At 35.1% G+C, this 23,715-nt stretch overlaps 2 protein-coding genes and 1 long non-coding RNA gene across 4 annotated transcripts; all 3 read left to right on the top strand.

Moving 5' to 3' along the window:
- The first annotated feature begins 488 nt into the window (after nt 1–488).
- On the top strand, nt 489–10,979 carry LOC110940629 (calcium-transporting ATPase 10, plasma membrane-type). Of its 2 annotated transcripts, none has more exons than XR_004893212.1 (34): nt 489–763; nt 850–1,073; nt 2,618–2,734; nt 2,814–2,853; nt 2,946–3,061; nt 3,167–3,298; nt 3,397–3,486; nt 3,579–3,648; nt 3,731–3,801; nt 3,880–3,963; nt 4,060–4,137; nt 4,232–4,303; nt 4,417–4,500; nt 4,607–4,689; nt 4,776–4,884; nt 5,154–5,209; nt 5,327–5,369; nt 5,460–5,543; nt 7,012–7,149; nt 7,273–7,338; nt 7,422–7,520; nt 7,688–7,798; nt 7,897–8,067; nt 8,190–8,249; nt 8,353–8,517; nt 8,616–8,732; nt 8,825–8,923; nt 9,028–9,139; nt 9,245–9,345; nt 9,439–9,484; nt 9,563–9,697; nt 9,776–9,975; nt 10,391–10,494; nt 10,579–10,979. XR_004893212.1 is itself a non-coding variant. In XM_022182180.2 (34 exons), exons 2-34 carry the CDS (start codon nt 918–920, stop codon nt 10,611–10,613), a joined length of 3,270 nt encoding a protein of 1,089 aa, XP_022037872.1. In that variant the 5' UTR covers nt 489–763; nt 850–917; the 3' UTR covers nt 10,614–10,979. The 2 variants fall into 2 exon arrangements, 1 of the variants encoding a protein (XP_022037872.1); XM_022182180.2 differs by having other exon boundaries at nt 9,028–9,165.
- Nucleotides 10,980–11,264: 285 nt separating this feature from the next.
- On the top strand, nt 11,265–12,798 carry LOC118492088. Its single transcript, XM_035989868.1, has 3 exons — nt 11,265–11,294; nt 12,159–12,555; nt 12,625–12,798. The coding sequence occupies exons 1-3, from the start codon at nt 11,265–11,267 to the stop codon at nt 12,681–12,683; spliced, it is 486 nt and encodes a 161-aa protein (XP_035845761.1). The 3' UTR covers nt 12,684–12,798.
- An 8,069-nt stretch (nt 12,799–20,867) lies between these two features.
- LOC110940630 lies at nt 20,868–22,676 on the top strand. Its single transcript, XR_002593361.2, has 2 exons — nt 20,868–21,944; nt 22,364–22,676. It is a non-coding gene; the product is annotated as an uncharacterized LOC110940630 (long non-coding RNA).
- The last annotated feature ends 1,039 nt before the right edge of the window (nt 22,677–23,715 follow it).

The raw sequence follows: 23,715 nt of genomic DNA, 5'->3' as shown, positions 1-23,715 counted from the left end.
AAATAATTTCTTCATCACTTCTCCAAAACCCTCTTCAATCCCACTCTGTAATAATCCAATTTCCCTTCAAATTTCACCTTTTTCTTGATACATATGCCCAACAAAACCGATTCCTGATAAGGGTTTTTATAAGGGTTTCAATCATCATCATCATCTTCTCACCTATCATCCTCTAACCCATCACCTTTAAGAGAGATGGTGTTTAATTTTTTAAAACATAAAACACCTCACCCCATTCATGAACCTGCAACTTCCGGCGACTTTACCCAGATTCCAGCGTAGGTATAAATCTTGTCACACATTCAAAGCTGAAATTGTGTTCAAAATTCTCTTTCCTCACCTATTTTGAATAATGTTATTTTACAAAATCCTACCTAGATTTAAACACATACATTTTTTATATATTCAGAAAAACTGCCTTCACGTATATTAATAATCCTTTTCATATGACCCATAAATCTAGCCGATATCCCCCACTTTTTTATACGCGTTTTAACCTTAGAATTAAAAACAAAGAATAAACACAAAAACAATAACCTCACAGGTAATGTGACAAATGATACGTTATACGTGTCATAACCTTACAGGCAATTTAAAGCCTGAACCACCCAAAAATAATCTGTCTCTCAAATCTGAATCGCTCAGAGATTACCAGTCAACAGCAAACCCTAGAACAACTGATATCAATCCTACATTCTCAGATATTTCTTCACCGATTTCTTCATCCAGTGTTAATGCGAAACCCTAACGACTCCGTGTTACTGTAATGATCGAACAATTGCTCTTGATTTTCAGGTTCATTTGATGAGCATATCAGTTGTTATGATTTATGTGTTTGATTTTTGGCAGATTTGTGCGTCAGAGCGGAGAATTGAGGTGTCATCTTTTCTGCGACAGTTGTTGATTAAGTTACGGTGATGAGTAGCGGTGAATCACCGCAGCTGTGGCACCGGAAAGATGTGGAGTCCGGTGGTGGAAGTAGCGGCGGATATGAGGAGTATGAGTCGGTTAATGATCCGTTTGATATTGTTCGGACTAAGAGTGCTCCTGTTGATCGCCTGAGAAGATGGAGGGTATGGTTGTTTTGTTTTATTATTGTGTACTTGATGAATTGATGTTTTGATTGAAAGTTTTTTTCAATTATGTTTTTGATTTGTGTTGTGTTGTGTTGATAACATTTATTTGCAGTTTTCAGTATTGTTTCTGTTGAGGTTTCAGGGAATGAGATAGTGTAGATTTTGGTTTTTTAGTTAGTTGTTAAACGGTGGCGTTTAACATACCAGACTGATAACTATAGGGACAAGGTTTTTGCAAGGATAATATTGGTTTACTGATGTGTTTTTATATAAATGTTTCATTATATGAAGGATTTGAGGTTTTCACCGACACGATATCACATAATGTGGGTGGTTAGCTAAATGTTTTTATATTACTAATTCTGTTCTTCAGAGTGTTTGATAACATGTGTGCCGTATTAATGAATGTACACTCTTTAGGATAGGCAACTGTTAACGTGTAGCAAAACATTTGATATGTTGTTAATGAGTAATTATAGTACATCTATATATGTTTGATGAATGATGATAAGTAGTTTCGTTGGGCTACGAATGTAGGTTTCATAAACGATCAAATCGTAAATTCAAATGGCTACGTGTAATCAAACTTTTTGTTTTTGATGCTTTCTATTTTTGTACATGATATATCGATCCGTTTAGATTAAACACGGAAAGAATCTACTTTTCAATTTGATTCGTGTGTTCTGTATTGTGCTCCTCTAGTTGGTTCATGAATTGGCAACAATGTGGTTTTGTTACGAGTAAGGGCTAGCAGACAAATTGGCAAAATGTTGACACATGAACCCTAGCACTCCATGTTAGACTATTAGTTATTAAATGATAAAATGCAACATACTAGACTGGTAACTATGGGACAAGGTTTTCACAAGAACAACATTGGTCTAATGATGTGTTCTACATGAATGGCATATTATATGAGGGATTAAGGTTTTCACCGACACACTAAAACGTAATGTGGCCGTTTAGCTGAATTTGTTTTTTTATACTTCTTCAGAGCATATGATAACACGTGCGCCCTATTAATGAATGCCCTCTTTAGGATAGCCAACTGTTTATGAGTAGCAAAACGTTTGATATGCTGTCAATGCGCAATCATAGTATATCTATACATGTTTGATGACGATTAATTTCATTTGGCTACGAATGTAGGTTTTGTAAACAATCTAATCTTAAGATTCAAATGACCATGTATTATAAAACTTTTTGTTTCGTGCTTTCTATTTTTGTACACGATACACGTCAGATTATATTAGATAAAAATCGGAAAGAACCTACATTCCAATTTGACTCATGTGTTCTGTATTGTGTTTCTCTAGTTGATTCATGATCTGGCAACGACAGGATTTTGTTATGAGTAAGGACAAACAGACAAATTAGCAAAATGTTGACATCTGAACCCTAGAGTTCCATATTAGACTATTAGTTAACGTATTTATGCTGTTGTAATCAAATAAAAACAACCATAGTGTGATCATATTGTATCTTCACCAACTTGTTTTTTAATGTCACTGAATCTTCTAACTAAATTTTATCTGATTTAGCAAGCGGCACTTGTATTAAATGCTTCCCGTCGATTCCGCTATACTTTGGATTTAAAAAAGGCGGAAGAGAAGAAAGAAATTATAGCAAAGATCAGAACTCACGCTCAAGTCATACGAGTAATGTTATCTTATCTTATCTTATCTTTATACATATATAGCATGAACCAACTTACGACCCACTAGTTTTGTTCTTCAGGCAGCCTATCTTTTTCAAGCAGCTGGAGAAAAACCAGATGGTATTTTTCTTTTCATATGTTGTCGCTGATTTAAATTTAAACCTTTTAGGTGTTGATATTGGTTTAGCTTATTAACATCCTCTTTGCAACAGGAACCCCAAAAGCATCCCCATCTCCCATTCCTACTGGTGATTATGATGTTAGTCCCGCACAGCTTGCTACAATGACAAGAGACCATGATTTTTCTGCTTTGCAAAACTTTGGAGGGGTAAGTTTATGATAATCCATCCCCCCCCCCCCCCCCACCCCACACACACATATCCAAACACAAACCATGACATTGTTTTTTGTTTTCTTTCCATGAACACAACAGGTTAAAGGACTGGCAGAAAAGTTAAAGACAAACCCAGATAAGGGAATTCACGAAGATGATTCAAACATATTAGATAGAAAAAATGTGTTTGGGTCAAATACATATCCACGAAAAAAGGGGCGGAGCTTTTGGGTACTTAGACGTTATATGTTTTTTTTCCCGAGCTATATTGATAGTGTTAAATATTTAAATATTCGGAAATCTAAATAATGAGGGAATGTGTTTTATAGAGGTTTATGTTGGATGCTTGTCGAGATACAACCTTGATTATTTTGATGGTAGCTGCCGCTGCTTCTTTGGCGCTAGGCATTAAAACAGAGGTTAGTGAATTAGAACTCGTACCGCATCTACTTTTACCCTTGTTTATAGTAAGATAATAAATTTCTATTTTTAACTTGTGTAATATTTTCAGGGAATTAAAGAAGGGTGGTATGATGGGGGAAGCATTGCATTGGCTGTTATTATTGTCATACTTGTTACAGGTATTTCATTAAATAAATATTAATATTGTCAATAATCGTGTTACTGAACATAATGTATGTAAGCTTGTTTTTTGTTCTGTAGCCATAAGTGACTATAAACAATCACTTCAATTTCAGAACTTAGACGAGGAGAAACAGAACATACAATTGGAGGTTGGTTTTCAAGAAAGTATTTTCATTTTGTACAATTTTTTTTATTAGTTTGCTGACAGATATAGACGACATTGGTAGGTTGTAAGAGGTGGAAGGAGGGTGAAAATTTCAATATTTGATATTGTTGTCGGGGATGTCATACCTCTAAAAATTGGAGACCAGGTTAGAGAACATGTTATCAATTATCTTTCGTAAATCGTAACATGGTTCTTATGATATCCATTCTTGCATTTGTTTGACACTTTGTTTATAATTCAGGTTCCAGCTGATGGTGTTTTAATTTCGGGTCAGTCCCTTGCTATTGATGAATCAAGTATGACTGGGGAGAGTAAAATTGTGAGTTTCGTGGATTTCTACATATATTGTATTTCTCCTTATCTCCATGTCTTTGTGAGTAAGTAGTAACATAGCTTTTTACACGGTCAAACAGGTTACCAAAGATCACAAATCGCCATTTTTAATGTCTGGATGCAAGGTGGCTGATGGCTATGGTACTATGCTGGTATGAAAGATGATATGTCCTTTTCCAGATCACCTGCACTTCGTTTTAAGTTATTTATTATGGAATCTGGTCAATATTGTGATTTCATAAACTTTTTGCATAATCATTTTCAGGCAACTAGTGTTGGAATAAATACAGAATGGGGATTGCTTATGGCTAGCATTTCTGAAGACAATGGCGAGGAAACACCGTTACAGGTTAGTGCTCAGTACAAACTCTTTTATCTTTTTGTAAAGGGCAATAATCAAATTTCTTTCAGACTAAACAAAGCACCCAAAGTTTTAAACTATTGACTTTTATCAGGTGCGTTTGAATGGGGTTGCGACGTTTATTGGTATAGTCGGGCTTGTGGTTGCTGTATCTGTTCTTGTCATCCTTCTCGCTAGGTAATTTAATACTAAGGCATTACAAACGTACTTTTTAGTTTTTGCTGCTATTCGTAGCATTGTGATGATAATTTTTTGTTTGTTAGGTATTTTACTGGACATACGAAGGATGAAGAGGACAAAGTAGAGTTTATTGCTGGCAAAACTAGTACTGGAGATGCTGTCGATGGTGCAATTAAGATTTTTACTGTTGCGGTATGTGTTTTCTATATGTAATATTTAATGATTGTCTTTGGTGACTTTTGAGAACCGAACAAGTAACCATTCTTCGTTTTGCTTTGAAAGTCATCTGAAATGGTGTTAAAATGTAAAACGTTTTTCTACATGAGAAACATTACAACTGTAAGTTGAAAAGTCAAACCGTATATGGTAGTAGTGAAACCAAGGACATGGATTGAGGAGAGGAAGCATTTAGTTTCCTTTTCTTTTCTTTTTCAGCATACTAACTTTTGAAGAATGTATAGGTGACTATTGTAGTTGTTGCGGTGCCAGAAGGGCTTCCGTTGGCTGTCACCTTAACGTAAGTTACCTGTTTCTATATCATTTGTGTTTTTCTTTCTTTTTATTGAGATATAGTCATTTTTGAATTTTGACACTTAAAAGGTTAACCTTCCCATCATGTTGGGCATAATTACAGGCTTGCATACTCGATGAGGAAGATGATGGCTGACAAAGCATTGGTACGTCGATAATTCTTCATCAAAATCTCTCGGGCATTGACCTGTGTTTTTTTACTTCGCTTAGTTTTGTTGGGAATTATGCAAATGCAGGTTAGGAGGCTATCTGCTTGTGAAACAATGGGTTCTGCAACTACAATTTGCAGTGACAAAACTGGAACCTTAACATTGAATTTGGTAGGATGTTTTACCTTGACATCTATTTTCTTTCTCTTATTATCGCTCGATTATATTTCTCCACTAGGTTGTGGGCCCTGTGTGTTACACGGATTGAATAAAGAAGATATCCCATGTAATTAAAGATGATAAATTCCATACAAAATGCTTAAGACTACTCATAATTAGAAAAATGACAATTTCATTGAAATTTGAAGAAAATTAAAATAAATCAACACAATTTAAGATGCTAATATATCATAGATAACTATTGCTATTTATGAATATATACATAAGTTAAAACTTACAATTTAGATAACTTGAATTATGAATAATTTGAAATGGAAAGCTACACATGATAAATCTGCTAGTACGCCTAAATCTTAATATTAGCTAGAGCACATATTTCATTAATGAGTTTCACTTTGATATCATGTTTTGTTTTTTGTGCAAAGAATAATATAATTTTTTTTTTAAGTTACCACAAGATTTTTATACCGATGATTAAGGATTTTATTCCATTTGTTTTTTTCTTAGGTTACTATACCGAATGACAGTATCGTAACGAATCAAACTGATAAGGATCGAAGTTGAATTCTTGCCGCATTGTGCGAGGGATTCCACTATTTATAACTTTAAATTATATATTTGTTATTGTTATTAACTAAAAAAACTAAACTCATCCCGTAATTTATTCCACCGATCAAACTAAACTGAATTCCTGCTGGCATTGTGCAAGGGATTTCACTGTTTATAACTTTAAAGTATATAACTTTAAATTATGTACATTCGTAATTCATGATTTTTATCACACAGGTTGAGGAAATATAAACTATATTATCATAAAAAAATGTGTAACACCGTTAATAAACGTAAACTCTAAATGTAATAATATTATAAAGTTAAAATTAATTTATGATTTTAGTTTTAAAACATCTTGTTTTTTAATCTCTATATATTATGTATATTTCACGTAACATATTTATAAAGATTTCTTGTTTCTTAATCTTTATATATTATTGATTAGTTATAATTTGTCACATAATGATACTTGATAGTAATAGAGACAATTGAAATTCGTCAAACATAACCATACTTGACCATGAGTAAGCATACATAATCAAAACTCACCATTTATTAAAAGGACTTTCAATGAATTAGTGAAAAGCTCTATTAGTTTTATTTATAAGAGGTTAAGTAAACCATAATTTCCTAATATCTTTATATAATATTAGGAAGATGTTTTAATAGATAATATTAATATTAATTAAAGTTGGATGGAGAGATCATAAAAATTAAAATTGAGATAAAGTATAGTAAATAATAGTAATAAGGATATTGATAACAAAATTATTTTTAAATAAATTAAAAGTAAAATTGTGAGGTTGAAGGAGAGATTGCCATGTGGCATTAATTGGAGTCTTTTATAAATATTTAGATTTAGATTAGATGTTTTTGCTTACTTATTGCATGTTTTTGTCTTTTGCAGATGACTGTGGTTGAGGTTTATGTATGTGGGAAAAAAATCGATCCACCAAACAACACGTCAGAATTATCATCAGGGGTCACATCTCTTCTCATTGAAAGTGTAGCTCAGAATACAACTGGCAGTGTATTTGTGCCTGAGGTACTTAATGTTCTTTTTAAATATTTGTCGAGTAAGCCATGATTAGTATTTCAATAGGTGTAGTAGCGGTCTTCAACTTATTTTGAAAATGGAAATTTCTCTGTTATATTTTGTGTTTAATAGGATGGTAAAGGCGTTGAGGTTTCTGGATCACCAACTGAGAAGGCCATTCTTCAATGGGGCGTTAATGCAAGTTGCTCATTCAAACATTATCATAATTTTTTTATATTTTTTCTTGTATCTGACTCTTATCATTTTTGTAATAATTGCAGCTTGGAATGAATTTCGAATCTGTCAGGTCAGAGTCTTCTGTTATTCATGCATTTCCATTCAACTCTGAGAAAAAACGAGGTGGTGTTGCGGTCAAACGGGTAATTATACAGCCTTTCCAGACTTCCAGTATTCATATATCTACTTTCAATAAGCCTGTAGCAAAATCAAACTTGCGCAGCAACAAGAAAACCCTAAGTATTTTTCAGTAGGTGTTATGGATAACCTGAAATTTATTTATTTATTTATTTGTTTAATTTTCTGAAAGCCTGATTCTCAAGTTCATATTCACTGGAAAGGCGCTGCTGAAATTATCTTGGCTGCATGTACAACATACATGGACAGTAACGGGCAGCTTGTTCCCCTTAATGATGGAAAGGTAATTTAGTTATTCGCAAAATTTTTATGGAAGTAGATATCAGCTTGTTCTCTTGCTTATGTGTCACGATCAATAGTTAACCATTTCTAAGCTTGCAGGTAGAATATTTTAAAAAGGCGATTGAAGATATGGCTACTGGAAGTTTGAGGTGTGTTGCTATTGCCTACCGACCACTGAAGGGGGAAACTGTGCCAACAGATGAAGAAGAATTGTCAATATGGGAATTGCCTGAGGATGATCTTGTTTTACTTGCAATAGTTGGTTTAAAGGTATGTACATCTAAGCTTTTGATGCTTACGCCACTTGATAATTTTTAATGTGTGGCGTAAAGCTATTTGTACAAAATCAATTCTTTTTTTTTTTTTTTTTTAATAAATGGTTTGCAATGTAGGATCCTTGTCGGCCAGGTGTCAAAGATGCTGTCCAACTCTGTGTGAAGGCTGGTGTGAAGGTAATTTACACAGTTCTTTTTTCAGATATGTTGATAGGTGTTACATTATTGTATCCGTTTATTCATATGCAAATAGTTTTCAATATACATTAATTCATTTCAGGTGAGAATGGTGACTGGGGACAATCTCCAAACAGCAAGAGCAATTGCATTAGAATGTGGAATACTAGGGTCAAACGCAGATGCTACTGAGCCAAACCTAATTGAAGGAAAATCTTTCCGTGCAATGTCTGAAGCACAAAGACTAGAAGTAGCTGATAAGATATCTGTATGTGATTTTAAAACAATACCTTCTTAACGGTAGATAAGAATTCATTTGTTTAGTGTCAACTTCTACGTTAAACTAAACACGTGCATGGTCAACAGGTGATGGGGCGGTCTTCTCCTAATGACAAATTATTACTTGTGCAAGCACTGAGGAAGAGAGGACATGTTGTCGCTGTTACTGGAGATGGAACAAATGACGCCCCTGCTTTACATGAGGTAATTATAACTCTTCACTACTATATGTTTTCAGCTTTTCATATTTCGAAATCAGTTTATTACATATTTTTAATATTTTTTGTAACTTATAGGCTGATATTGGTCTTGCGATGGGGATTCAAGGCACTGAAGTAGCAAAAGAGAGCAGTGACATCATCATTTTGGACGATAATTTTGCCTCAGTTGTAAAGGTGATTAGCTATATCTTTTACTTCTGGTTGGATCGATAATTTTTAGAAACAAAACCGAATTGTATATATCGAAGATCAATATGTTTCTGTCCGTCACATCACAGGTTGTCAGGTGGGGAAGATCTGTTTATGCAAATATACAGAAATTTATCCAGTTCCAGCTTACTGTGAATGTGGCTGCACTTGTAATTAACGTTGTCGCTGCAGTTTCCTCTGGTGATGTCCCCTTAACTGCAGTGCAGGTATCTCTCTCGTAATATGGAGTCAATTTTGTGCAAAAAAATAATATTTTTAATTTTGTATATGTTGATTTCCGTGTAGCTCCTTTGGGTGAACTTGATCATGGATACTCTCGGTGCACTTGCACTGGCCACCGAACCACCCACCGATCACCTCATGGATCGCACTCCTGTTGGGCGCAGGTTATTTTTTGCAATAACTTATATTGTTTTATCTACTAATTAGTAATTTGTATGTCTGTTTCATGTTATTAATTTTTTCTTTATTCTCCTCAGGGAGCCTCTAATTACAAATGTCATGTGGAGGAATTTGTTAGTACAGGTATTTGCATTTTTTATTTATTAATTTATTGGTTAAAAGTGTATTATTAATGATATGTTTGCTGCGATGAAACTCTAGGCTCTTTATCAAGTGTCGGTTCTTCTTGTACTCAATTTTAGAGGCAGAGAAATCCTACATTCACAGCATGACCCTGACGAACATGCTAATAAAGAGAAAAATACTCTCATATTCAATGCCTTCGTCTTTGCTCAGGTAATTATTTCGGATTATGCCAGATTTCATGTTGCTACTTGACTAAAACAAGTCACTAATCATTGTAACTATCTGCAGATATTCAATGAATTTAATGCACGGAAACCTGATGAAATGAATGTTTTCAAAGGTGTTACTAAAAACCGTCTGTTTATGGGAATCGTGGGCTTTACTGTGGTTCTTCAGGTCATAATAGTCATGTTTCTTGGGAAATTCACCTCAACTGTAAGGCTGAGTTGGCAATTATGGCTGGTCTCTATTGCTATTGGAATTATCAGGTCAGTGGTGTTTTGAAATCAACTCCACAGAATAAACTTTTGTGTTAATACCCTATAAAACCGGTATACTTTCTATTTTTCACTAAAAAAGTCTCTCAACCTACTTTTGGTATATTATAGTCTCTCAACTAGTATCAATTACACAAAAAATGTTAAATTTTACTTTGTCAAATTCTGACCGATTTAAAAGTTAACAAGTCATCACTAAAATTCGCAAGTTCATGCGTTTTAGACAAGTTTAGGGACTTGAATACACAAAATTTAGTTTAGTGACTTTTTGTGTATTTGTTACAAGTTGAGGGATCTTCTTGAAAAAAACAAGAAAGTACAATGGTTTTATATGATATTAATCCTAAACCTTTTCATGTTTTGCCATCTTATTGTTTCTTGGGTTGTTTTTTCAATCTGTCACTAGTTGGCCTCTTGCGGTTGTTGGGAAATTGATACCCGTCTCTGAAAGGCCCTTTGGTGATTATTTTGTCGTCATGTTCGCATGTTGCATGCCGTGTAGAAATGGAGGTACATACTTGGTACATAAAAAGCCGATTTTGGGTGATGAAACAGAAGGTTATAACTTATAAGCTTGTGTTTTTGTTATCACAGGTTCATCCGCAAGAAGAAACGAGGACAATACTTGAACATAAGCGTCTCTGGAAAGGGTACTTGGTCTTTTTACTAGTGTTTTGCTCTTCTGGATATAAAATCAAAGGAACATACATCTAACGATACTATGGTTTTGAGAGCTCTTGAGACATAAAATCAAAGGAACATACAGCTAATGATACTATGGCTTTTTGTGAATGGGTGGTTTTTTCCCAACTAGAATCGTTGTCTATTGGCAGTTTAGGGGCTTGTTTTATTATTTTCTTTGCAAATATTCAAACTTTTTTTTAAGTTCTATCTTCGTACATAGCATGAATTTCTTATTTCATACTTAAGTGAAATTTGTTTTTGAACAATGATTGATACTTAAGTCGAAAAACAGGTTTTATTCATATAGTAAATAACATTTTATCTCGTTAATGTTTTAGTGACTATAGTTGGGTGTTCTTTTGGATGTTTCTGATCAGTCCAATTATTAGGTGAATTTCGATTTCTAGATTCGGACCCAAATATTCAAACTACCTCAAAAACCAAATCAATCCAAACGACAATTCGGTCTTACTTAAATATGCTAAAATGTGATAAAAACATCGACATTAATAACAGTTAAACTATCTAAATTCATAAGATATGTGAATAATCAATTGAGAAACCGGATTGTCCTTAGCCAACAAGATGGTCTAACCATGGAGAATCGAGGGTCGTATAATGGGATTGTACACAGGTTCTAGGTCGTTCATCGCTGATTAGGCTCAGAATAGTAAGAAGCTGCAAAATTCGACTATAATGTTTGCCACGCCTATAATATTTCAAAAACTAGACCGCTAATAATCTATACTGACAATTAAAGACACAATTTACGATTTTTCTAGGTTCCATCTCCGTTTGTTTGTTCCGTGGTTTCATTTTTGTTCGTTCATAGATATGGTTGTGAAACAATTAATTTCTTTGTTCGTTATTCGTTTCATTTTGCTTGTAGATCTGGCTTTTACCTTCTGAAAGACTGAATAGAAAAACGAGCTTGCTCAGTTTTGTAAATGAGGCACGCCCAAGATTAAGTTGAGTATTTTAAACGGAACTGAACTAATTCATTAAAACTTCTAGCCGAGCTTGAGTTGACCCTGACTTAGGCTGAACTCGGTTCATGAACAACACTAGATCTAACTAACGACCATTATGGTGGTCTACATATTAAATTGATGATGTTTGTAAGAGCATTCACATCCTATCCATCATCTTTTGCCCTATAATTACACTAAAAATAACTATTTTTTTTCTCCTTTTAATTAAATAATATTTTTATACCTTTATCATTACCTTTTCTCTCACTTCCACTCACAACCACTTTCAAAATATATTAAAAAAGAGTTAACTGCCATTTTCGTCCCTGTGGTTTGGTCACTTTGGCCATTTCAGTCCATTTTTCAAAAATGCGTCATTTTCCTCCCCGACGTTCTGGAAAGGTGCCATTTCAGTCTAAAAATCATAACCCAGTTAAGTCGGTTTGTAAATAAGGACTGATTGTGTAAATTTGTAACATAAAGGACCATTTAAGTAAAATCTATAAATATATAACACAGTGGTGGCCGCACTCCTGGTCCCTCTCACTTCTCCAACGACCGGCGCCAATTCCAGCGACTTCTCCGGCCACACGCACATCTCCTCCGCCCTCTTCGTCATCTCCTACCTACACCCCCTCTCCGATAAACATCTATCAGCTTTCCGGAGATTATCCAGCCACCACTGTCTCCTGGTGGCAGCGGAGAACAACAACAACTCCGCCACCATGGCGGTGGCAGCGGCAAGGCAGAAAGGATGAGAGAGAGAGTAGAGAGAGATCGGCGACGGCGGTGGTGATGGTTTTTCGTTTTGCTCCGACGAGTTCTGGTTCGTGTCCGGCGGCAACAACGATGGTTGGTTATGACTGGTTTCAGGTCTCGAGTCCGGTTCTCCAGCAAACCTCCGACAAAAACCCCGGTAAGCTTCTGAATCCTTTTCTTCATCTCGTTTCATTGCGTTTCAGTTCGATCCTTCTTTTTCGGTCAGTTTCGGGTTGGTTTCAGGCGACAGTGGCGACTAATGGTGACGGTGGTTCAGCGCAGTAACGACAGCGGGCCGCTGCCGGCGGCTCGGGTCAGGTTCTATCGTGTTTCAGTCTTCGCTGATGATGAAGGTCGATGATGATCGATGATGATGATAACAGATGATGACGATGATGACGTTGATGGTGGTGGTTCCGGCGGCGGCGGTGGTGACCACCGGAGATCCAGTTCCGGCGGCGGTGGTGGTGATTGCAGAGCATAGAGAGAGAGAGAGAGTAGAGAGGGAGTCTGTGTATACATTATATATATATATATATATATATATATATATAGGGCTGGGCTCTATAAGAAACCCCATCTTTTTTAAAAAACTTTGGAAACTCTATGTGGTCCATTGATCTTGTTTCATCTTAATAGATTAAGGGTCATGATTTGTTTAGACAACTTTTAGCATTTAAAACATTAAAATACTCCATGCTGGTACAATTATAAGGGCATTTTGGGTAGTGAAGAATCACCTTTTGAATTGGAAAGTACTATCAGTGCAATCAAATCACCATAACACTCCTCATCTTTCTCTTATCTCTTTCTCTTTCTCATTTCTTCTACCCCAATCTTGAAGACAAACAAACATGAGAAACAACCACCACCAGCAACCATCTTCTCCAGGAGAAACAAACAACCGGCACCAGCAACCACCTCCTCCGGCGAAACTAACCGGACTTCTTCTCCGGCCCTCTCTCTCCTCAATAAACAACAACCACCAGCAACCACCTTCTCCAGCGAAACTCACCGGACTTCTTCTCCGGTGCTCTCTCTCCTCTCGGTCTAATTGCTCTTGGTAATTTACTATTTTCCAATTTGGTTCAATATGCTTTCAGTTATATTCATTTTCAATAGAAAACTTGGACCAAGATACTGTCGAAGAATCGAAGAACCAAGATCCTGTCAATAATAAGTTGGTTTTGATTTTTAATTGTCATTTACTTTGATTTTCGTTCTTCACAATTGGTTTTATTTTTTCCAGAATTAAGCATGTTGCCAAAAGATTAATTATTTTTCAATATCATTGATTATTGTTTCAAAAAAAAAAAAAGAATGACGTTTATAGGTAATAAATTTCAATACTATTGATTTTAGTTTGGTTTTCATTCTTCTGGTGTTTATAAATTTTGATTTTGATTCATGGATTACTTGTTTTGGTTTCAAACTCGTTTGATTTTGATCCATGGATTAGTTATTTTTGTGTTAAAAAAATGTGTTTGGTGGTTTGGGGATTTTGATCTGAACAGTAACTGTTTTTTTTGTTGGTTTGGTTGCCTTGTTTGGTGCTTTTTGATCTGAATAGTAACTGTTTTTTGTTAGTTAGGTTGCTTTGTTTTGGGCTTTTGATCTGAATAGTGACTGTTTTTGTGCGTTATAGTACAGAAACAGACCCATAACATGTGTTAATCCCCTGTTAGAATGATATATAACGTGTGTTAATCCCCTGTTAGAATGATATATAACGTGTGTTGATTTACAGAAACAGACCAATAAAGATATTCAATCGACAAGCTGGATGGATGTAGGCGACGTTAATGCGGGGACATGTGTTAAAAAAAGATATTCAATAGGTCACATTTTTTTGGGAAGGAACTCTTCGTTCATTTATAACATGTGTTAGTGGTTCATGCTGTAACAGAACACCATGATGTAACCTGACATCTGTTCATGTATAACTTGTGTTAAGCCACTGTGAGAACGATATATAACGTGTGTTAACCTTGGTTACTAGTAATATGTAATGTGAGACTCTTATTATTTTATATAGGACGTGTTGTTAAAAATGTTCCGGATGTTAATGAAAACAAATGTGAAAACAAACGCTGACATAAACGTAACACATGTTAATGAAAACAAATGTGACCTTACATGTACACTAACACATGTTAGTATCTGACCAACTATTAGGGGCAGTCATTTTTCCATCGTGCGATCCATTCGGCCTTAGAGAAACAAAAATGATATTTTTTGGATTCAACAACACGTACCAGTAACACATGAACCACCTAAGAATTTATACACACGTACCAGTAACACATGAACCACCAAATATCCCCTGGAAGTCATTGTCCATCGAAGGAAAAATTACTGCGTTTCATTTTATTTATTCCCAAGTTACCTATACATGTGTTACCATACATGGTCCGCTATTCACATTTCACGTTACCTGTCATCCTCCTGCTATCTGTACATGTTAACACACGTTATACACATGAACCACTAACACAAGAGCCACCAACTATCCCCTGGTACTACTGGGGAAAGTCATTTTTCCATTGAAGGAATAAATACGGCGTTTCATTTTATTTATTCCCAAGCTACCTATAAATGTGTTACGATACGTGATCCGCTAATCATATTGCACATTTACATGCCATCCTCCTGCTGGCTGCACATGTTAACACACGTTATATTTCGTGTATATCGGGAACTTAACACATGTTAATGAAAACACGTATGTTACACACGTTATATTTTTGTTTGTGTGTACCATGTGCCGTTCTCAAATGTTGCTGCTTTTGCACTCGTACTCAGTCATCCCCTACGTAATTTCGTCATTGTTGTACACTCAGCAAAATAGAAAACAAATGCAGGAATCTCTGTTTGGAAAACTACAAATAAAAGTTTTGTGTGTTTGTACCATGTTGGCGCCATGGTACATATTACTAGTAACCAAGGTTAACACACGTTATATATCATTCTATCAGGGCTTAGCACATGTTATACATGAACACATGTCAGGTTACATCATGGAGTTCTTGTCACACCCCCAAAATCCACCTGCGGAGTATCACCGCCTGGGAGCGTGACTGACCAGGATCAAGCCACCAATCATATTGAACATGTAATTAAAATCAAGTAAAATAAATGCAAACCAATCATTCAATACGATAGGTGTTCAAAACATAAATATAGTATCAAGCGTAGCGGAAGCATAAGTATGAAAATCCAATGTATATCATAGTTCAAAAGTTTAAATGTTTTAACATGGCATCCACGATCCATGCTCCACAACGACCTGCTCCTCCATGTGCAAGCTCCATGTATCTAACGACCTGCAAGGCATGCAGCAGAGAGTCAATAACTAGTTGAGCGAGTTCACAGTGTATAGTTCAGTAGTGGTAATAGTATGAGTAGTATTATGTTCGTTCGTTAAGTCATGTATCGTATTAGTTTCCATCGCGGGCCTCTCGGCATGCATGCGAAGATTTGGGGTAATACTCCCAAATGTCCTAGACTATGTATATTTGTATCGCGGCCACCCTGGCATTACTTGCGAAGTTTTAGTATCTATAGTTCGCGGCCTTCCCAAGGCATGTGTGCGAATGATTAGTCATAATATCGCAGCCAACCCCTGGCGTGTGTGCGAAGATCAGTTCAAATGGGTATACAAGTCTAGCCGTATCTTATCTTTACTCTTCCTCTCCCGAGGACCATATCATTAGGTTCGATTAACTAAGTATGTACGAATAAATCATTCAATCCCATTCCCACCCTGGGAACCCCATGCCTTGGCTGTGTGAACTCACCTTGGTTTGCTCGGTATGTTATTGCTTCTATGGTTATCAAATGTCTAAGTCCGTTACACATGACCTAGGATATGTTGCACATGATACGATGTAAGTGTTTGCATCAAATTAGGGTTTGCGAGTCATTGGTAATCAATCAACTGTGTTTTGTGTGCTTATTGTGTACAGGATGATATCACATAGAATGATTCATACATGCAAGATCATACAGTTGCATTCAGTATCATACGATTATATACATAGAATCATACATCACGTAAACAGTCAATCGTATTCACATAATTCATGCGTCGCGTCTCTGATTTCACAGTTTAACCTAACGTGGATATTAAAATAATTGACACAGTTACAGACTTAACAGATCCATCATACTAATCAGAGTTTACAACTTAACGGAGTTGCATAATTAATTTAACAGAGTTAACAATATCAATGGGATGCTAACAGAGTTAACCTATATAACTTTATGGATATAATGGGGTTAACATATAAACATAATTACTAAACTAATGAAGTTACTAAAGTAACAGTGTTAACAGGTTATTGAACCATCAACCCTAGCACAAAACTCGGACATAACATCAAAGCATAACTCGAACAACATGTGCAAGCAAAACTTGGGACCCCATGTGTAACAATAGAAGGTCGGACCTCAATATCACAAAAGTCGGACTCCCCTTTAGTGCCATAAAAGTCGGACACCACCCCCCCATGTGCTTAAAGTTCGGACAGTGGTTTGGGGGGCCAAAACTCGGACAAAGCATGACAAGAAACTCGGACTAGAGGGTGGTGGGTTTAAAGCTCGGACCAACACATGTGGTTATGAAACTCGGACCATGTAAGGGGTCACAAAGGTCGGACATGGGCTATGCCCTTTAAAACTCGGACCAGGTGTTTGGGCTTTAAAAATTCGGACATGGGTGTGGGCATTAAACCCGGACCTTAAGGGTCATGAAACTCGGACCCTTTGCATCTTATAAAACTCGGACATCATCGCACAACAATAAGAAATTCGGACTCCTCATCATATAGAACTCGGACCTCCATGTGCTTGTTTAAAAGCTCAGACAACATTCATGTGTACAAAGGTCGGACAGATCTTCATAACAAAACTCAGACTAACATTTCAATCATTCGTTCTTTGCATCGTACAGTTACGTTTTCTATGTTCAAGCAAACCCTAATTTCATTCACATGCGATGCAGTAAATCAATTCAACGATCATATTCTAACAAAATAGTTACCTAACGATCAGGTAATGATTACGCAACAGAACATTAACCATTTCACAATAATCAAACATCAATCAATCACAGAACTATCACATATAGAATTAGGGTTTCCATGAATCACATAATCAAGAACTGATAATAATCAAGCAATCAGTAATCAATTACCTTGTACTGATTCTAGAGGAAATGTGAAATCAAGAGTGCTGAGTAGCTTGTGCCTAGGATGAAGATGGTGATGATTGCCAGAGGATCAGAGAACCAAAGTACGTGTTTTGTTTTGTGTAAATGATTAGTGAAAAGGGATTAGGGTTAAGTATCTCTAGGATTTCACTAATTACTCTATACCTCCCTAAGTATCATATTTTACACAAGTACACCATCTCAAGCAATTTCACAGTTTCACCACCAAGTTTATGCATTCGACAAGTCTTTCACAATTAACAAACAACCATGCACAATCACACAATACGATTCCTTGCACCAAAACGTATACAATTCCATAGCAACTAATTGTGCAAAATAAACAACTAAACAATACATGAACGTGCAATAAATGCGAAATAGGAATCTTGGAAATTCGAGTTGTCACATTATCCCCAACTTGAAAGAAATTTCGTCCCGAAATTTAGCATGCGGTTACTGAGGAAGCTAGGTAAGTTTTATCGTTTACTGGTTTTCCTGGGGTGTCACAGTTCTGTTACAGCATGAACCACTAACACATGTTATAAATGAACGAAGAGTTCCTTCCCAAAAAATGTAACCTATTGAAAATCTTTTTTTTAACACATGCCCCCGCATTAGCGTCGCTTACATCCATCCAGCTTGTCGATTGAATATCTTTATTGGTCTGTTTTTGTAAATCAACACACGTTATATATCATTCTAACAGGGGAGTAACACATGTTATGGGTCTGTTTCTGTACTATAACGCACAAAAACAGTTACTATTCAGATCAAAAGCCCAAAACAAAGCAACCTAACCAACAAAAAACAGTTACTATTCAGATCAAAAAGCACCAAACAAGGCAACCAAACCAACAAAAAAACAGTTACTGTTCAGATCAAAATCCCCAAACCAACAAACACATATTTTTAACACAAAAATAACTAATCCATGGATCAAAATCAAACGAGTTTGAAACCAAAACAAGTAATCCATGAATCAAAATCAAAATTTATAAACACCAGAAGAATGAAAACCAAACTAAAATCAATAGTATTGAAATTTATTATCTATAAACGTCATTCTTTTTTTTTGAAACAATAATCAATGGTATAGAAAAATAATTAATCTTTTGGCAACATTCTTAATTCTGGAAAAAATAAAACCAATTGTGAAGAACGAAAATCAAAGTAAATGACAATTAAAAATCAAAACCAACTTATTATTGACAGGATCTTGATTCTTCGACAGTATCTTGGTTCTTCGATTTCTTTTATTTCATTAACATGTAAAGTTGAATTAGGGGTGTAAAAAAGAAAAAAAAAAAACTCGAACCCATAAAAAAAAAGGATGAAAAACCTTGATCATTCTTGTCCTCGTCAGTAGGGAACTCGTTGCGAATGACGTTCCCGTCAGTGGGGATCTTGAAATGGAGGTTTTGAAATGGTGGATCTTGAAACCGAAATGAAGTTCATGGAAATGGATCTTGGGTAGAACTTGAAACAGATATGAAGTTAATGGAAAATGGAGGTTTTGAAAGGGTGGATCTTGAAACACAGAGATGAAGTTAATGAAAAAATGGAGGTTTTGAATGGTGGATCTTGGGTTTTGAAAGTAGATTTGGATGTGATGGGTATTAATTATTGTCAAATCAAATAGGGGAAGATATCTAAGATAGATGTGAAAATACCATAATGCCCTCAAGGACAAAAAGAATATGATATTTACTATAGACACGTGGCAAAATCTAGACCATGCATTGGGTTTGCAAAGTTTTCTTAAATTCAAGGGTTTTTTATAGAGCATTGCCCTATATATATATATATATTTTATAATTATATAAATATTTATAGATTTTACTTAAATGGTCCTTTATGTTACAAATTTACACAATCAGTCCTTATTTACAAACCAACTTAACTGGGTTATGATTTTTGGACTGAAATGGCACCTTTCCAGAACGTCGGGGAGGAAAATGGCGCATTTTTGAAAAATGAACTGAAATGGCCAAAGTGACCAAACCACAGGGACGAAAATGGCAGTTAACTCATTAAAAAATTATAGAGGGTGAACAGTGTCCCCTCAAATATACAGATGAACAGTAACATTTTTCCTTTCCTCCACTCACAACCACTTTTTATACCTTTTATAATATGAAACCTCTTCTCACATGTTTTGATGAGTAGGATGTGAATGCTCTAATTCTAGGAATATCATCCATTTAAACGGGGTAAATGGTTTATATGTTACATGATATTTTTTTAATCGGAGAAAAATACTGAGAAAGTTCTTAAATGTTTTGCAAAACTTACCTTTCTACAAATAGTTGTAAGTACTAAGTTTCATAAGATTGGATATCAAGAGATTTCAATTTAAAGTAATAAATAAACCGTAGATAGATACACGATTCTTGATGAATATTGATATCTAGGGTTATATAACCGAGTAATAATGTGTGTAGCCGGAAATATAATAAACTGGTAAACATATCAAAAGAACGAACTTAAATAAAAGACGATGATATTGGAACTTAAATAAAAGACGATGGTATTGAAGTACATCTTGACGTTTAGAGGAGTCGGTTTACATTTATATTTGTGATTTGTTTGTTATTAAGTCACAATATTTATATATGAAGTTATGAACCGTTTGAAATACCGACGTATGGTACTCTCTTGAAACTTCCTGATTACATTCTACTAGTGGAGAACCTGCATATTGCGGCGTAGTCGATAATTTACAGCGTTATACTTGTTTTTTTTCTTTGTTTATCAATTGTTTCGGTTTTTATTAGGTTCTGAATTACTTAAGAGAATTAGTAATAACATAAGTAAATAGTAAATAATGTATTATATACTCTTATACAATTACCAACCAAATAACTACATGCTAACCAACCGTTGCAAGTTGCGACAACAAAAATAAACCATCACATAACTTTTAGGGGTTGTTTGTTTACCTCTTAATGAGGCTCTTAATGGTTCAGACCTCTTACTGGTTCAGCACTTAATGGTTCAGACTGTTTGTTTCACGAGCAGATGTCTGAATGGTTCAGACATTTGCCTCTGAATGGTTAAGCATTATACAAAGTCTGAATGGTTAAGACCTCTAATCTGAATTGGTCAGACATTTGCCTCTGAACGGTTAAGCATTATACAGGCTCTTAATGGTTCAGACCTCTTACTGGTTCAGCACTTGATGGTTCAGACCTCTTACTGGTTCAGCACTTAACCATTCAGATGTTGCCAAACAGCCCCTTACACTGCCACCGTTTCAATTTGCTTGCAATTATCCCACCGATGAAGTTAATCGGTGTCCTCCAATCATCACCTCCGCATTGCCCCCCTTAGACACCGTTTCATATCCTTTATAATCTATAAATTCACCGCTACAATATTGTCTTATTCCAGATGCGCACAGTATATCACGTTTCATCTACCCTCTTCATCTCAGATAAGAAATTAGGGTTCCTCAAAATTTAGATCTCCCAAATTCCTTTCAAATTTAAAGGGGTAAATATGATGCTTATCCATTATCGAAGGTTTTTTTTCTATATATCTTAATGTTTTACTAAATTCTATAACATTATATTGGATTCCTGTGTATATATGCGATCACATATGACTATGATGATGATAATTGACTCGCTTCTGTTTTACGTTTATTTTTTCCTATTATATGCATGAATTCTACAAGATAATTTGTAATATTATGTGGATATACATGTATTTATATAATTTCCATTTGGGTTTTTTTCTTAGATTCTTCATAGTTGAAGAATTAAAAATTGACATAGTGGTTTTAAAATTTGGTGCCCACCGGTGTTTGTGCTTATGCTTCACTGAATTTTGTTCAAATGTATGGTTTTCTATATTTTTTTAAAGTTTGTCATTTGACATAGTAGTTTTAGATTTTGATGCCTGCCAAGTGTTTGTGTTTATGCTTCACTGGATTTTAATCAAATAAATGGTTTTCTGTATTTTTTATCGTTTGACATAGTAGTTTTAGATTTTGGTGCCCACCAAATGTTTTTGTTTATGCTTCACTGAATTTATTCAAATGTATGGTTCTTTATATTTCTTTAACAAATATTATGAATTGTGTTTGTTAAGGTCCAAATTGATATTGAAAACAATGAACAAAATTGGGGCTAATGTGTGAGTTTCATAAAATGTCCGTCATGACCTCCGATTTTTTACCTTAAGGCTCTGGCGACTTTGATTTTGCATTAAATGACAAAAATTTCTCTGATCGTTCTCTATGCTTGATGGAGAGGGTTGTACGAGGCTAGCCTATCCTATCCGATTGGGCTTGGATTGTAAACGCCGAAGAGAAGATATTGAAAAGGAAAATGGTGAGTTTTTGAAATTAGATGTGATGGGTGAATATGTTATTATTGATTTAAATGTGCATTTGTTTTTAGTTTTGTGTGTTATTGTGAAAATTTGATGGAACCGGGTGATTTTTCGTTTGAATCTATAGGTTTTTTTTCTTTTTTTAATAGTTGTAAATGAATGTGGTAAAAAGGTGATGCAAAGCAGATAATAGGATCTGCAATATCTGCCACCATGTATATTTCACATTTTGAATTAGCACATGCTGCAAATGAAGAATTGGAACGTTGATATGAACAACTGGTTTCTCCCTTTATCTTTGTTCTGCATCTTGAATGTGATTTTGCATATCTGTGAGGCTTTATAAATTAGAATCACATAAATAGAACATCAATCTCATTTTTTTAATTCAAAGAATATTAATTTGGCAATTGCATAGGCATATTTACCATGCCCCTATTTGGAGGGAAGAACAAGGAGGAACTTGGAAGTGGCTTTACGGTTCTTCATAGGCGTTGCAGGGACGTCCATGTTACCGATTGAAGACGATGCGCCGATGGATGCGTATGCCTACGCAGGGAGTGCCGCGGGGGTAGACCTCACAATAATGGCGCCCCTGTCTTCCGGTAAGATCCGATGCAAACAGGGAATAGTTGTAAGGATATAAATGAATTAGTATGTGTATTGAGAATGCAAGTGAACGAAAAAAAATAAAAAAAGTTTGGAAATATAGAGTTTTTTTTTTTTTTTTTTTTTTTTTTTTTTTTATCTATGCAGATGCAAAAATTCATCATCATCTCAAACATTATCTCAACTATTTGTTTAATTTCTTTTGTTTTTTATAACTTTATAATATACAATAGGAAAATTGGTTTTTAATAAACCAATCTTTGTCCCGTTGGTAAATAATAATCTTACCTACATAATTGGTATACAATAATCCCACCTATCAACATGTTGGTACTCAATGAACTTTCGTTATTTTTTTTAACTGAAGTTAGTTTTTAAGTTTTATTTATTACACAAACAGTCCCTGTAGTTGTAATTTACTAGTTTTAACTATTTTGTAAAACAAAAAAACGTCAAGCGCCATGTAATTAAATTTTATATATAGATATGTGTACTAGTTCCAGATTTATCACAAACACCACTCGAAAATCCTCATTTTCCTCGATTTTGATTTCCGATGTAAACAACTGCCATCGCCACCGCCACCGCCACCGCCATGGGAGTTCTCCGACGGATCAAGTAAACGACAACCAAAATTGGAATTTCAGGTATCAAACTACTCGGTTTTGGTCAATGATTAAAAGCCCCAAACAAATTTCTATCACTCTTGATTCTTTCGACCGATTTGGGGGCCGGGTTCCAATCTAGGATTCATATGGGGAATCAAAGTGTTGACAACTTAAAACTAGTTTATAACATATAACATTTTTTGTTTAGGGTTATATGATGTATGTAAGACATGTTTTTTTTTTATCTCATCTTATGGACTATGTCATAAATACCAAAATTATTATATATTGGGATTCGTTACTTCCTGGGTGAGTTGGTTTTATACATGTTATTGTATGAATATATTTACTCTTTTTGGTACGAAATGTTTGGCATTCGTGAACAAGCTTTGTTTTGCTTCTAGCCAATCAGGCTTGTCTTAAATAGACCTTTTATTGAATTATCAATCCAAACTTCCGATTTTGGTTTATGTTTAAGTAGATACATGTATGTAGGACTAATCTTGATGATTTACCGTAGCGCTGATAAGACACGCCTTCGGATTTTTACTAT

The sequence above is a fragment of the Helianthus annuus genome, chromosome 5 (genome assembly GCF_002127325.2).
Source record: "Helianthus annuus cultivar XRQ/B chromosome 5, HanXRQr2.0-SUNRISE, whole genome shotgun sequence".
Lineage (NCBI taxonomy): Eukaryota > Viridiplantae > Streptophyta > Magnoliopsida > Asterales > Asteraceae > Helianthus > Helianthus annuus.
The sequence above is the reverse complement of the archived record's forward strand: the minus strand, read 5'-3'. Positions and strand labels throughout refer to the sequence as shown.